Genomic DNA, 13,572 nt, shown 5'->3' on the forward strand with positions numbered 1-13,572 from the left:
ACCAACTGCCTTGAAGAGCAGTGTTTATGTATTTGAGCCACCAAGGTGGCGGTGCTCATGTGAACAGGTTTCAGACTGTCCCGAGGTCCTGCAGGATAAGACGTATCCACAAAATGTCAGGTGTCCAGTATGTCCTTCTCACTGGAGAAGGAGACTGGGAACCACCTCTGGCTTGTCTCCTTGCCAGGTGGCAGGCCTTTGGGCCTCACTGGTCCCCAGAGCTGGGACCATGGACCTGGAGGATCGCTTTTATCTTGAGGTAGGCACCGACCCAGTGGGAAAGCAGCATTAATCTCAGGAACGACACTGCACTTAGGAGCAAAGAGTCTCCAACAGTTCAGGACAAGCCCTCAGTTGAGGACAGCCCTGGTGGTATTGCAGCCTTTTCTGGCCAGGACACTATGCATATACAAATGAATGTATATGTGTATAACCCCATAAATCTCATTACATTTATAAGGTTCTGCTTTCTATATCCCATGAGAGTCCCAAGAGCACAAACAGGTCCCCAAAACAGCCTGTTCAGTCCCATTGCTGAAGCTGCAGATGCTGCTCCTTTGACTGGGCCCTTTTGCCCCTGGGTTTCTGTGTCCACAGCGTTAACTGATCATTCATCTCCTCATCCATCTTGGATGATCATGCAAAAGTAAATGCCTGTCATTTATGCCACTCAGACATGGTAAAGGACAGCTGAGAAATCTCAGCTGAGAAATCTCAGGCAGTGGAGTAGCCGACGCTGCCCTGGAGGAAACTGCAGCTCTCCAGAGAAATTATCAAAGGATATTCTGGGGCTCTCCATGCCTGCTTATGGCACTGCTCATCACTGGAAGAGCTTGTCCACACCAGCAGGAACAGCAGGAACATGGGATGCCACGGTCTGTGGAAACCTCTTGTGAGCACTTAGCTCCAGCTCTGACAACTTGAGCATGACATGCACCCTGAGCTCCTGTGTGTCACGGGTAGCACCATGGGCCCTGCTGTGCATAGCTTTTACCCTGCCTCGTGCAAAGAGACAGGCCTTGGTATCTGGGCTAAAGGTGTGGGTCTCTGCGTTAACCTGGACACAGATGTTGGCCATGTGCACAGACTCCTCGAGCCCAAAACGTGGCCACCGTACAAATAGGCTAATGCCCTGGCGCTAGAAAAAATGTTTCCATGATCATTGACTCCCTTACTCAGCCCAGCAGCAGCTCCCAGGGCTATTACTGTCCCTCCAATCACCAGCACATTGAGATGGGTCACCACTCCACCCTCACAAGAGACTGTGCTCCCCTGGAAACCCATGGCAGCACCATCCTCCCCACACTTCAGGTGGGTTTCCAGGGCAAGGAAAGGCTCCAGATGGCTCCAAACCTCCTGCATGGGCTTGTCTTGCAAACGTCTCACAAACCTCTTGCAGAGCACTTGGGCAAAAGTTCTTGTGTTGTTCTTCCAAGTTTCCATCCACAGCAGAGTCTTCATTTTCTTCCTAAAGCCTGAATCCAGAGGCACTGCCCGGGGAATGGTTTCTATTTCCTTTTACCATACATTTGAGTAGCTACTGATTAATATGGGTCAGTCTTTCCCTCTAAGCGCTTTTACTAGGCTGTGCTTCCAGCTCTTTTCATGCCTCAGCTTTGATCCCCAATAGTTATAATTACGCACAGAGGAAGGGTCGGATTGAAAGTCCCTCAAAGTCTTTTGGAGGCTTCCTTAGAACTGTGGTGGATTTGGGATTGAGCTACTGGTGAGAGCAAGCCAATGACTCATATTCCCTTTTTGACTTTGGGAGCTGCTGGCCTGCTCTGAGATGTTAGAGGGGATAGGTAGTAGCAGCAGGTCTTCTCCTTTTTAGGGTTAAAACATCTTAACAGAGTGGGGGGCTGCATTATGTTAAGGTTGGGTGTGTGTGGTGGTCCTTGTGCAACAAAATCCTCCCCGCAAGCACTCCCGTCTCCTATTTATTTGCCTCGGAGCACTTGGAGGGTGAGGGATGCCTCTGGCTTCTCCCCACCTTGAACTCCCGGATGGCACGTTGGGGTCCTGGCTGTGGAGACTTGGAAGCAACCGTTTGCACCCAGGGACGATGCAATGAGGAAAGGGCCCTCCCGGCTCCTGGGCCCTCCACGGGCCGCTCTGTTCTCACCTTTGCTCTTAAATTTGACCAAAGAATTTGGCGTCAGGCATGTTTCTGCCCAATGCTGCCTGCTTTCTGAAAGCCTGCCTGGATGAAAGGCATGTTTTAAGAGCAGGGACAGCATTGCCAGAGAGCCCCGAAAACCAACACCGCGCGAGGCAGGGCCGGCAGCCGATTTCCGACAACAGCCCCAGGCGAGACCTTTGGGACCCCCGAAGATATTTTCCCGCCGCCCCGCCAGGCGCGCCTAACAGGCGGCGCGAGCCCACGGACGGCCACGGCGCCAAGCCAAGCCACTTGCGGCTCCCATTTTGCATTGTTCGCCACGGCTTTTCCCACTTTGCCCGGGGAGCTCGTGGCATCAGGAAGCTGAAGGGAGACCGGGGTTGGGGGCTGGGGGGGGGGGAGGAAAGGGGGAGTGTTTCTTTTAAAAAAAAAAGAGCGAGATCGGAGGGGAGGACACAGGCACTGGAAAGCCCTGTCCGCGCTTGTTATATGAGGCAGCCGGCGCTCTTGGCCGGGAGCCCGGGCGAGGCTTTTGTAATCAAAACATGATCTCGTGTGCTGCGCGAAGGGCCGTCTGATGGCTCGCCGCGGCTAAGCGCTGCGCTGGCATCCGCCGTCCGACATGCACCGAGCCGTGAGTGCCGGGCCCGGGGAAGGGGGGGGGGGGGCGCGGGGCACCGGGTTAGCGGGGGGGTCCTGGCCCCAAAAGGCCGTTGTTCGCTCCGCGGTGGCCTTTGGGCGGCCGGGGGGAGGCGGCGGCGGAGGGGCCTTCGGGGTATGCTGTGCCCATCGCAGGGGCCGGCTCAGGGCGCCGTGCTTCCCGGGAGAGTGGGAGACCGAAGCGGGGAGAGGGATGATAAACAGGGAATGCTGGATACTCCCTATCCCGGCAAGGGGGTTCGGCTGCCGCTGTCGAGCCAGAGGCTATTTCGGGTATTTCTGATGCGTTTCGTGCGCCGAGGAGCGCTGGTGAAGGGCCCCGCTCCTCTTCCTCCCCCCCCCCGCCACCTTCCTCCTCGCCGCTCTCCGAGGTCTCGATGGAGAAGCGGATGGTCGCGGAAGGATGCGGAAAACCCCTGCCCACGGAGGGGCTCCCGAAAAGAGGCGCCCTCCCGGCCCCCGCCTGGGCTGCGCAGCCCACCCATGGGCCAGCGCAGAGCCGGGGGGGGGGGGGCGCGACAAGCCGAGACGCTGCCGTCTAACCGAGCGGCGAAAGCGGCTCGCTCGCCGTTCCCCCCCCCCCCCGCGGCCTCCGGCTGCCCCCCAGGGGGAGGCCTCTCGCCCCGCGGCCCCGGGGCTCTGCCTCGGCGCCCGGCAGCCGCGGGGGGCTCCCCCGCCGCTCGCTGATTCACAGCCAGCGCACGTCCGCGCCGCCAGAGCCATTTATAACCCGCCTGCCCCCGTCGCCGGGACATACGGGCGCCTCGGCTCCCCGGAAGAGCTTTATTCCGGGGAGGGCACCGCGGAGCCGCTTTGCATCCCCAGCGTCGGCCTCGGCCCCGGCACGGGCGGCAGAGGAGACCCCCCCCCCCCGCCGCAGCTCCCCGGCGCACGGGGAAGCAGAGCGCGCCGCGGCGAATGCACATTAATGGCTTCATTAATCCAGGGGAGGAGGAGCGCTGAGTACCAGCAAAACTTTCCTTCCAGTGAGTTGTTTCCAGCCGGGAATGGTAAGACCCCCCCCTCACCCCACCCTGCCGCCACTAGCGCTGCCGCGACTGTAGACAAAATGCTGACAAACGTGCGGGTCTCGCACGGAGAGGGAGGATGACCCGGCGGGTCTTTTCCGTCTTTCCTGTTTGCAAAGAGCGCAAGTGCAGTCAGCGCAGGGATTTTTTAAGTTCTTCTCGGGCAGGCGGCTCTGTCGGTCCCCGTTCAAAGGGAGGCGAGGGTGAGAGGGGTGTGTTTGAGGGCACGCACCCCTTTGATCCCACCCTCAAGCAGCCCGCACCCCGGCGCTCGGCTCGGCTCCCACCTGGCCGAACCTGCCAATTTAGCGCTCGCGGAACAGCGTCTCGTCAGGTAAATGCTGAATCCGGCTTTGATCGGCCTTGCGAACCGGCCCTGGAAGCGTATCCACCCACAGAGACAAGCTAGGCACCTGCTGTGCACCCGGCTGGTGGATGGCAAGGGAAAAGCAGGTTTCATTCTCCCGCAGACCTGAACAAAATCTCATTGTCCAGCAGGAGAATTTGGGGAGGTGCTTTAAATGTCCGTATCCTTCCACCTGAATGCGAAGGTATTCCTCTAGCCCTGCAGCAGGGCCCTCGGCAAGGGTTGTTACAGCAGGACTGATAAAATATCCCTCCGTTGACTGGTGGCCGGTCGTGACGTGAATGAAGATGCACTTATGCAGGATGCGAGGTCTGTTTTAGCAAACCGGTTCTGCTGCCTTTCCCGTCTCTGCTTTCTGATAGCGTCCACCTCTTTCACCTCAATGGCGTCACATTTTCCACCTTTTCCCCTTTCTCCAAAGAACATGATATAGGCAGACTTCTCCCTCTGTCCACAGCCCCGTTCTCTGAGCAAAGGTCCACAGGGGGCCAGAGATGGGCCCGATCAGAACTGAAATGTGGTTAGCTCTGTTTTTCATGCGAGGCCATTGCGAGGAATACCTAGCATTGCAGGGCGATGCGGTGATTCAGCAGCTGGATCTCATCCCTTGAAGGCTAGGCCATGCACCCAACAGATGATTTGCAGGCCTGGTTCCCGGGAGCCACCTGCACTTTTGGAAGAGCGGTGCTGCTAACCCCTGGCTGAATTCCCCTAGTATTATTTTTTTGCGTTGCTCTAGGCACCCAGGAGCCCAGGCTGCTGATGCTGGCCTGTTGCGCTAGGTGCTCCGTAAATACAGAACAAAACCGCAGCCTGGCTCCTACCAAAGAGCCAGCGGATCAAATGCACCTATGTTCTTACTTGGCGTCTACCTCCCAGCTAGCTGAAAACCTTCCGGTATTATCAGTGCCTACAAAGCGGTAAATCTTGGAGTTTATTTAAAATCCTGCTCTTTCAAATGGGCAGGATATTTCTGTGCACTTCCCACCCCAGGAAAAAATTAACAGCTCCACTGCATGAGACACGAGACATCAAGGGTCAGGTTCACAGCACCTGAGTTTGTCGTATGGGCATGCTGTAGACCCCTATGTCTTCAGGAGCCCCTGTAAGTCACTGGATAAAGTGAACAAACAGCTGGGAACATGGACCAGGATCAAAGGCTTTCCCTTCCCTGGGCTGCAGCATCGGGCTCCTGTGTGGTTTTACTCCCTTTGCCTTCAAGCCTCGGCTTTCTCACAGTACGTTTGCTCAGCTTGAGGAGGACTGTGTTTGTCGGCACTTAAAAAAAGCAAAAGCATCCCCTGCAAAACCCCACTTGAATGTGACACAGTATGCAGTGGCGGGGGAGATGCTTTAGGGGGGCACGGGGCCTTGCTCTGAGTTGAGGTGCCTGGAGCAGGGTCTGATGGTGGCCTGGGTGGCTATGGCAGGCCCTGGGCAAGCGTGAGGCCAAGAGGGCTCTTGGGATCAACATCTGGGCAGGCCCCTGTGCTCTGCAGGAACAGTGCGAGTCCCCAGGAGGGTGTCGCCCGGGGTGCCTCCAGGTCAGCGGTGGCGTCGGTGGCGCGGTGACCTCTTTGCCAGCCTTTGGGACTGCCAGCACGTCTCTCTGCCACGTGCTGGCTGTTTGCGCTTCACGGGCACGCAACTGTGAGAGTCGCCCATGGGAGCAACAGCTAACACTAGCGAGATGTGTGATGGTTTTGTTACATTTGCTCCTCGGTTGCTCCAGACCTTCCCTACACTGTGGGCAATAAGCATCCCATATAGCAACCTAGTGTGGGTGCGATGCTTGTACGGCAGATTTTCTGCGCAGAACCAAATGGCAAAGCAGGCAAGCTGGGGACAGCCTGGGGGGGGGGTTCAGAGTTGCAGTGGCAGCAAAATAGATATCCAGGCATGCAGCGCATGCCCATGGACCTCGTGTTGTCTTTCCTCCCCTCCCCAGCCTTGCTTTGTCTTACCCAGATCTCAGTGGGAGCAGAGAAGGGGGAATATGAGATCTCTGCAGCATGCAGATGCCATGCTGATAAGGAGCACAAAAACACTATTTAAAAATAAACCTGTAGCACCTAGGAGATCTCAGCCTGGCCACCTTGCTCTTCATGCAAACAGCAAGCAGAGTCCAGACAATACAAGTCAACGTGCTACAGTGAGTTGATACCCATCAGCGTTCATTTTCTCTAGACGTAGCTGTCAGTAGAATTTTAAAAAATCAGGTTCGTTATCCTCTGTGGTTACCAAGGTGTTCTCTGAATATAAATGGAGGGCACTGCATATGCCTGAGAACACCTGAAGCAACAGTAGCGAGGGGTGTCACCTACTTCTTGCAGCTAAAAAGTATGTTAATTCTGGAGCCTACTGATGGCCAACAGAGTTGACCGCCATTTTTTCACTGAAATTACCTCAATGCTGAACAAAAACTGTAAAAACAGGTCAGTTCTGTGAGGAAGAATTCAACTTACAAGAGTCAGCATCCTTTTTATGGAGGTCCAGGGGGAGAAATCATAGGGAAAGACTCCTTCACTTTTCCCCCCTACCCAGCTGGTCTGAGCAGAAGGAGCAGGCTTGTGTCTTGTTGGTGGTAGACCATGACTGAGAAAAGCTTTCCTCCTTCCATTCCCAGGATGCCGCTGTGGACGATGCTGTACTAAGGAAGAAAGAGCAGAAAGATGTTGAACTTGATAAGAAAATCCTGGCTTTGCGGAAAAAGAATGAAGCGCTCATACGAAGGTATCAGGTAAGCCTGCCTGGTTCTCGTCTTCCTCAGCCCTGTTTTGGAGTCCTCACAGCTCACAGTGTGAAGAAACTGGTCAGTGGTGTAGGAGTGCCTTCGCTAGATAACATTATCACGTGGGAAAATGTTTGGAGTAGGTGGGCAGAGCTCTATCCTTGTCTACAGCTGCTGAGTCATGCTGGAAACCGGGCGTACTGACGCTTGCCTTCCTGCTGCAGCGTTTCCTCTCGCTCAACCATCTTCCCCTGTATGTATCACACCATTTCTTCACCCCCCACGTAGGGCTTTCCCACCTCTTCACCTCCTATTTCCCATCTCCCCTGGCTTCTTCCCCATCTCTGCTTTCTGGGGCCTCATGCTTATTCTCACAGATGCAGGTCCTCACAGTAGGAGGTTACATCCCCAAGACATCTGCCGGCCCGATCTTGCCCGTGAGGGACACTCACCCTTCCCAGGGCAACAGCATGGGCTGAGGCTCTTCCCTGGCTCATCCCAGTGTTTCTGTGGAGCACAGAGAGATCCAGAAGGGATTCCAGGGAAAAAGAACAACAAAGGCAAATCAGGGCTTTAGCAGCCCCTCGCTTACTTCAGCCTTGCCCTCTGAGTTAGAAAGAAGCACTCCAGCTACACTTCTTTTTTGTGGGCCTGGATTAATCTGCTTTAGCCAAGCAAGTCTACCTAAAGGCCTGCAGGAGATGCTGGCCTGTCTTGTATGGGCTAGTTTGGGAAACATTATGGTAACCTGGAGCTCTCTGGGGGCTCATCTGCCCTTCTTCATGAGTGTCTGCACAAGGCAGCACAGAGTGCTCAGTAGGACAACCGGAAGGTAATCCTGGCAGAAGGTCCCCCTTGACCTGTCTGCGATATTCTCCTATACGTGCCCGAGACCACTTGGCTTTGGGGGCTGTCTGACGTTTGCCCGCTGGGCAGGCAGTCTGGAGTTCAGCAAAGAGCCACGCTGAAAACCCAGAGCACACTTTGTGCTTTGGATCCAGAGCTGAAAGACTGAGGGGCCCTCTGTGCTGGGTCTTGCTCAGAAGACATTTCCTATGATACCTAAACAGCCATGTTGAACCTTACCTTTTCTGGTGGCTGCAAAAAAATTGGTGCCTGATGGAAAGCTATGGGAAGGATTGAACACCACAGGCAGTCAGGGGAGAGGAACTCCTACCCTCATATCAAATGCTAACCACCCGCCACCACCGCTTGGCTTCTAGAAGAAGCTGCCTAGTAGATATGCAAGTCCCAGCCACCTTTCCTTAGCCAGTGATGGTGCCCCAGCCCTGTACCAGCAACAGGGACCGTAGCTTTCATGCATGGCCATCCCTTTCTGCAGGCCTGGTGTGTCTCCCAGCCTCTCCACATGCCCCATCCGAATCTTTCCCAAACCTTAAATCTATCATACTCCCTGCCTCTCAGGAAAGGACCCCCATACTCTTTGCTTACTTCCCATTGCGTATGCTGAGACAACAGCACCCCGAGTCAACAGGAGATGTGCTAAGATGCCTGTGATGGAGGGATGAGTGAGGCAGGTCACAGCTGCCTGGAAACACAACCTCTTCCGGGGCATAGTGACAGAACACAAGTCATTGTGCCGTCTTTCAGACATGGAGATGGCTCCATGCATTCTCCAGGACAAATCCTAAGCAGGAACGTGGACAATGTCTGTAGATAGCCAAGTACTGGTGAGCACTGGTGAGCTCCAAAGTCCACTGGTTTGTGTTTTGGTGGCTTCTACTGTTGGCTCTGGTGCGCGTGTGTGTCCATACCTGGGTGCCTGAAGAGTTCAAGGGCTGCCTCTTCCCGAGACGGCTGAATTTAAACCCAGTCCCTTCAGCCCTTTGCTCCTAGGATCTGATGGTAAGGACATTTCTGTTTCAGGAAATAGAGGAGGACAAAAAACGAGCTGAGCAGGAAGGAATGGCTGTGACCTCCAGAAGACCCAAGCAAGATGGGCTCACTATTACCATCACCAAGGCTCACAACGTAAGTGCTGCCTCCCCTTCACCACCAGTCACCTCTCACTTGAGTTCTACTCCAGCAAGTTCAAAACGGCATCTCTGGTGGAGATAGCTCCCACAGCAAAGCCCCTTCCTGCATTGGACATAGCTCCCAAACCCTCCCAGAAGGATGTAAAAGCTCTGCAGAGATGTGTGCCCAAACTGATGTTAGCTGATCCACACAAACAAATTTCCAGCCATGCCCAAGCACACAGTATGAACAGGCAGGTAAACGAATGTGTGAACAGGCCCACGTGGCCCTGGATGGGCCCCAGGTGCAAACGTCACTGCAAATAGGTAGGCAGAATGCATCAGGTATATCTTTGCCGTTGGAGGCATCAAGAATGCCTTTGGTGGGCCTGTAGGCCAGGCAAAGTCATGGTCTCCTTAGGCTCTGTGAATGAGCAGAGCAAGTAGCCCTTGGTCTCTTTGGGGATTCCCACAACTGGGACAAATGCTGCAAGTCCCGGCCGACTGAGGATCCCTTCCTAACTGCACGGAAGAAGGGAATTAATTAGATCTGTGTCTGACCAGCCTCCCTGTTCATGCACAGCAGGATCAGAGAGGAGGGGATTCACACCCCGTCCACCCCTCCTGACAGCGTGGGGCCTGCTAAATCGCCAGAACCAGTCCTGCTTTAAGTCCTGGGTGAAGCCCCAGGCCGGAGTGAGCGCAGCGCTGGCTGGACCAGCTCCCCTTTCTTCCACGCAGAGTCGGCACTACTGGCTGTTAGACCCAAGCTAGCGCATTGCCCACTCCTCAGCCATGCACTGGCCCTTGCTTTTCTCCAGAGGTGCATTGTTGCACACATTTTTCTCTCGTACAGGACCTGAAAGATGCAATTACCCAGACTGAACACTATGGACAAGATAGCCCAGCCCTCTCGATGGTGAGCACGACCCTCAGGAGCCATCTCCTTGGCTTCCCAGGCAATCTCCACCAGGATTTAGGCTTCCCCATGTTAACTCAGAGTGCTGCAAAAAGAGATGATGCTGACATTTGTTTCCCCAGACCCTGACATTTTAGCCTGAAATGTCAGATTTGTAAGTGCAAAGGATTTTCCAGACCCACTGTAACTGTGGGTTTCACTGCTGAGCAGACAAAGGGCCCCTTGTTCTGCAGGAACATCAGGGCACCGCGTCATGCGCAGAAAGCTTCCTCAAGGCCAGGCCTGCCCTTTCCCTAGCTGCCCTCCCCTGCTCACGCTCAGGGGTGTTTGGGGAAGGGAAACGAGCCAAGGGGCCCGTATTTGCTAACGCGAGGGCTTCGTTTTCCAGGACAAAAGGGTGGTGAGCGAGAAATGGGGGAGCCCCTGTCCTACAAGCCCTGGGTTTGACGTTGGCAGTGAGGAAGAGGAGGAAGAGGAAGCAGACCATATGTTCACATTCAGGATGGGCAAGAGGATGCAGCTGGCTGTTACCATGGACAACAAAGCCAAGGTGAGTATCTCCTAAGGAATCGTCCCCTTCCCGCTCTGTTTCTCTCTGGTTTCGTGATCCTTCAGTGTATCCCCAGGCTCCACCTCGGGTTGCATTTTCCTTTCTACATCTCATTCATAGGAATCAGCCCCTGGGCCTTGCTACACCTCCCAGCGGCTCCATCCAGCCACGTGGAGCCAGTTCCCTTTCTGTAAGATCAGTCACCTCATTGTGCCCTCAGACCACCAGTGGGTTTATAAAACTACATCTCTGAGCCTGGGAAGGGGAAGGAAATAAGTAGGAGCTCAGGCAGATTTAGCTGCATTATTCCCCAGCTATTCCCAGAGAGGCAGTTATGGTTGGCTTGTAAAAACAGCATCATTTCTCCCTGGTGAGGCACCAGAATTGCTCTATTCCAGAAAGTCCAAAGGACAAAATAAAGACTTGAGTGGCATGGATATCTGCTGCAGTGGACAATGGGTTGGGCAGCAAATGCCAGAGCAGACCCATTATATTCAGGCTTAATTAAAAAAAAAGGTAAGAAATGGCAGAAGTAATTGAAAAAGCTACTTCTTCATGTCTTAAATCCCAGAACATCCCTACCAGGGAACTACCCTTAACCCTCATGGAGTCTGTGCATCTAGCTGTAAGGAGCAAAGAGTCCTAATGGCAGTGCCTACATGTTAGGAGTTATTTTGCCATTTAATCTGAATGCGTGAGGCAATAATAGCTGTTTATTGATTAACGCTAGTAAGACACCAGTTAGACAACTGGAGGTGCAACACGGAGGGGAGCACAGCCCCCTTGGGCTGACGGTGCCAATGCGAAGGAGACAGAAAGCTGGAAATGGTGGCAGCAAATCGAGCTCCCCCGGGACCCCTATTAGCTCTGGCGCAGCAACACACTTGGCCCACAAAATCAGAGCGGCTTTTTCTGGATGTAGGTCCAAGCCAAAGACATTTCCCAGGCTGATGAAGTGAAACCCCACCTTTACCGCTCCCCTGGTGCTTTGGGGTAGGAGTGCTGAAAACCTTGGCTGTGAGCGAAAGGCAGAGAGCCATTGCTCACTCTGAGGCAGCCTGGAAATACTTTTCTGATTTTGTACCTCAAATACCCTTTCACGCCTGTTTCTCCCTGACCTAGTTACCCTTTTTTTTTTCCTGCGAAGAAATAGGCCACAATCACTGCACCATTATACAGCCATTAAATGTTACCTTGAAGCAAGTGAATCATTTAGGAAATAAAGCACCTTTCAGAATTATTTTTCAAGAGAAAGGGACTGAGGCTTCTCATTTCCTTCATTCCAGCTATACTACCAGTAGCGCAAACACCCCCCGTCAAAAGAAATCACATTCCAGCACCATCAAGCCACCTCCCGATATGAAAGAAAAAAACCACCACTTTTCTTAGAATAGCAAGTACCTAGCTAGAAACCTACCCATCCTCATTTCATTTATCAAGGAAATCTTTGCAGTTCCCCTCTCAAGCTTCTCATGGCCGCATAGCTCTACATGGTGGACTTATACTTGAAGCAATTACGTTTGCAGCCCAAGTGACTCTCACAGGCAGGCTGGGTACCCTGGAGCCCTTTCCCTAATCTATAGCTGAGAATTCAAGTCCTATGTGGGGACTTGCATTAGCACCAAGCCCTAGCAGCTACATCACATTGTAAATATAGTACTTTAAATGGATGAGCAGGGAGAGCATGTGATTCTAATGAGTGAGAAGGAAAAAGACAGTAGGATTTGGGGCAAAACTGTGTTTGTACAAGCTTATTGGCTGCTACTGCCCTGTTAAAGCATCCCCTGGGCTGCTGAAGACAAAAGAGAGGGTGGATAATTTGCTTCAGCCTCCTAGTGAGCAAGGAGTCCCTGGAGAGACTTGCTCAGTGACACTGGGATGACTAAAGAGGCCTATTTCACATGTCATAGCACCGTACCTCTTACGGCCGTTGCTAGGTTCAAGCAGCAGAGTAGCTGGGCTGGGCAGAAAACCATGTGCATTCAAATCTAACTATCGCAAAACACTGTAAAGGGAGAAGCCCCAGAGGAAAAGCAGCTGGACAGTTGCCTAAGCTGGCCACATGTTCAGGGTTTTACTTCTGTTCCCCGCGTTTTGGGTTTTTTTTTCAGTTTGACACTCCTTCTCAGATGGGCATTTTTCACACTTCATCTGCAACCTGGGCCATGCCTCAGAAATAAGCCAGGCAAGGCTCAATTTACAGCTTCTGACTGAGCTGCTGCACAGGAAGCAACGTGGTTTTGTCTGACTGCGGCTAGGTAGCTAGTGTTGGGGGCCTCCAATCTCATGAGGTGAAGGCAAGGCAAGGCCGGGTGGAGGGGAAGAGGGGGCTCTGCGAGGTGCTGCCTGCCATTTGAGCCAGGCTCTCTGCCCTTGGCTCTGCATGGGGGATCTTCCCACCTGACATCCCTCGCTTTTGGAGCCAGCCCACCACAGGCCAGGCTTTCCCAAAGTGGGATGAGTGAGCTAGGAAATCGATGATATTCTTAAAATATTATAGGAGCAAAAGAAGATCTGTGTCGGCAGATTAAGCAGAACGTGCCTTCAGGTGACTCATCTTAGCCAAAAGCAATATGGAGAGGGAGCGGGAGAGGGTATTTCCTAGGAAATCTGGTGGTCTCCCCATCCTGTATCTGCCTAGTTATCACAACTCTACTAAATAGGCATTTCCTGGATCAGTCTTTCAGTCTTCCCTGCCATCTGCCCAATAAACTGCAGGGTTTAATTGCTTTGCCAATAAGCTCAGGCTTCCTACTGGGGCTTTTAACATCTAATGGCCCTAGATATGTGCTGCCGCCCTGTAAATCCAGTAATGCACTTTGGGGCTTTAATCCTCTTCATGGCAGTTGTATATGAAGTCCTCCACCCTAGTTTTCAGGCATCTTTGACTTTCTGCAGGGAGCAGCTTTGCTGGCACTTGCACTCAGAGCCTATGTTTTTCCTTGGGAAGGACTTTCTCAGATAGTAAGCAATGAAGCCATCTTCCAAATATATGCTCCCAGCACTGGGCCTCCCTGGCAAGAGTCATTTGTGGTGACGTTATTTGTCTAAAAGTCACTGCCTAAACACAGGCTGGTGAAGAGCTCTAGGGAGCAGCTATTGACTTAAGCTAGAATTAATATTTGGTGTAGAAGTTATGGATTAATGGCTTGCTATTACCCTGCTAAGCCATCACTGGATTTACTTTCTTAATAATAAAAAAGATTGGCAAAGATGCCA

The 13,572-nt window shown here is 53.2% G+C and overlaps 1 protein-coding gene across 1 annotated transcript in view; it reads left to right on the top strand.

The window, feature by feature from the left end:
* CCDC9B (coiled-coil domain containing 9B) overlaps positions 1-13,572 on the top strand; it is a 60,799-nt gene that overhangs the window by 8,270 nt on the left and 38,957 nt on the right. Inside the window, exons 2-6 of the mRNA XM_067295275.1 lie at positions 2,719-2,756; positions 6,804-6,917; positions 8,796-8,900; positions 9,741-9,803; positions 10,192-10,353. Coding sequence (XP_067151376.1) covers positions 2,719-2,756; positions 6,804-6,917; positions 8,796-8,900; positions 9,741-9,803; positions 10,192-10,353 — 482 coding nt within the window. The remainder of the gene's footprint in view (positions 1-2,718; positions 2,757-6,803; positions 6,918-8,795; positions 8,901-9,740; positions 9,804-10,191; positions 10,354-13,572) is intronic.

Source organism: Apteryx mantelli, chromosome 4, assembly GCF_036417845.1.
Source record: "Apteryx mantelli isolate bAptMan1 chromosome 4, bAptMan1.hap1, whole genome shotgun sequence".
NCBI classification, from domain to species: Eukaryota; Metazoa; Chordata; class Aves; order Apterygiformes; family Apterygidae; genus Apteryx; species Apteryx mantelli.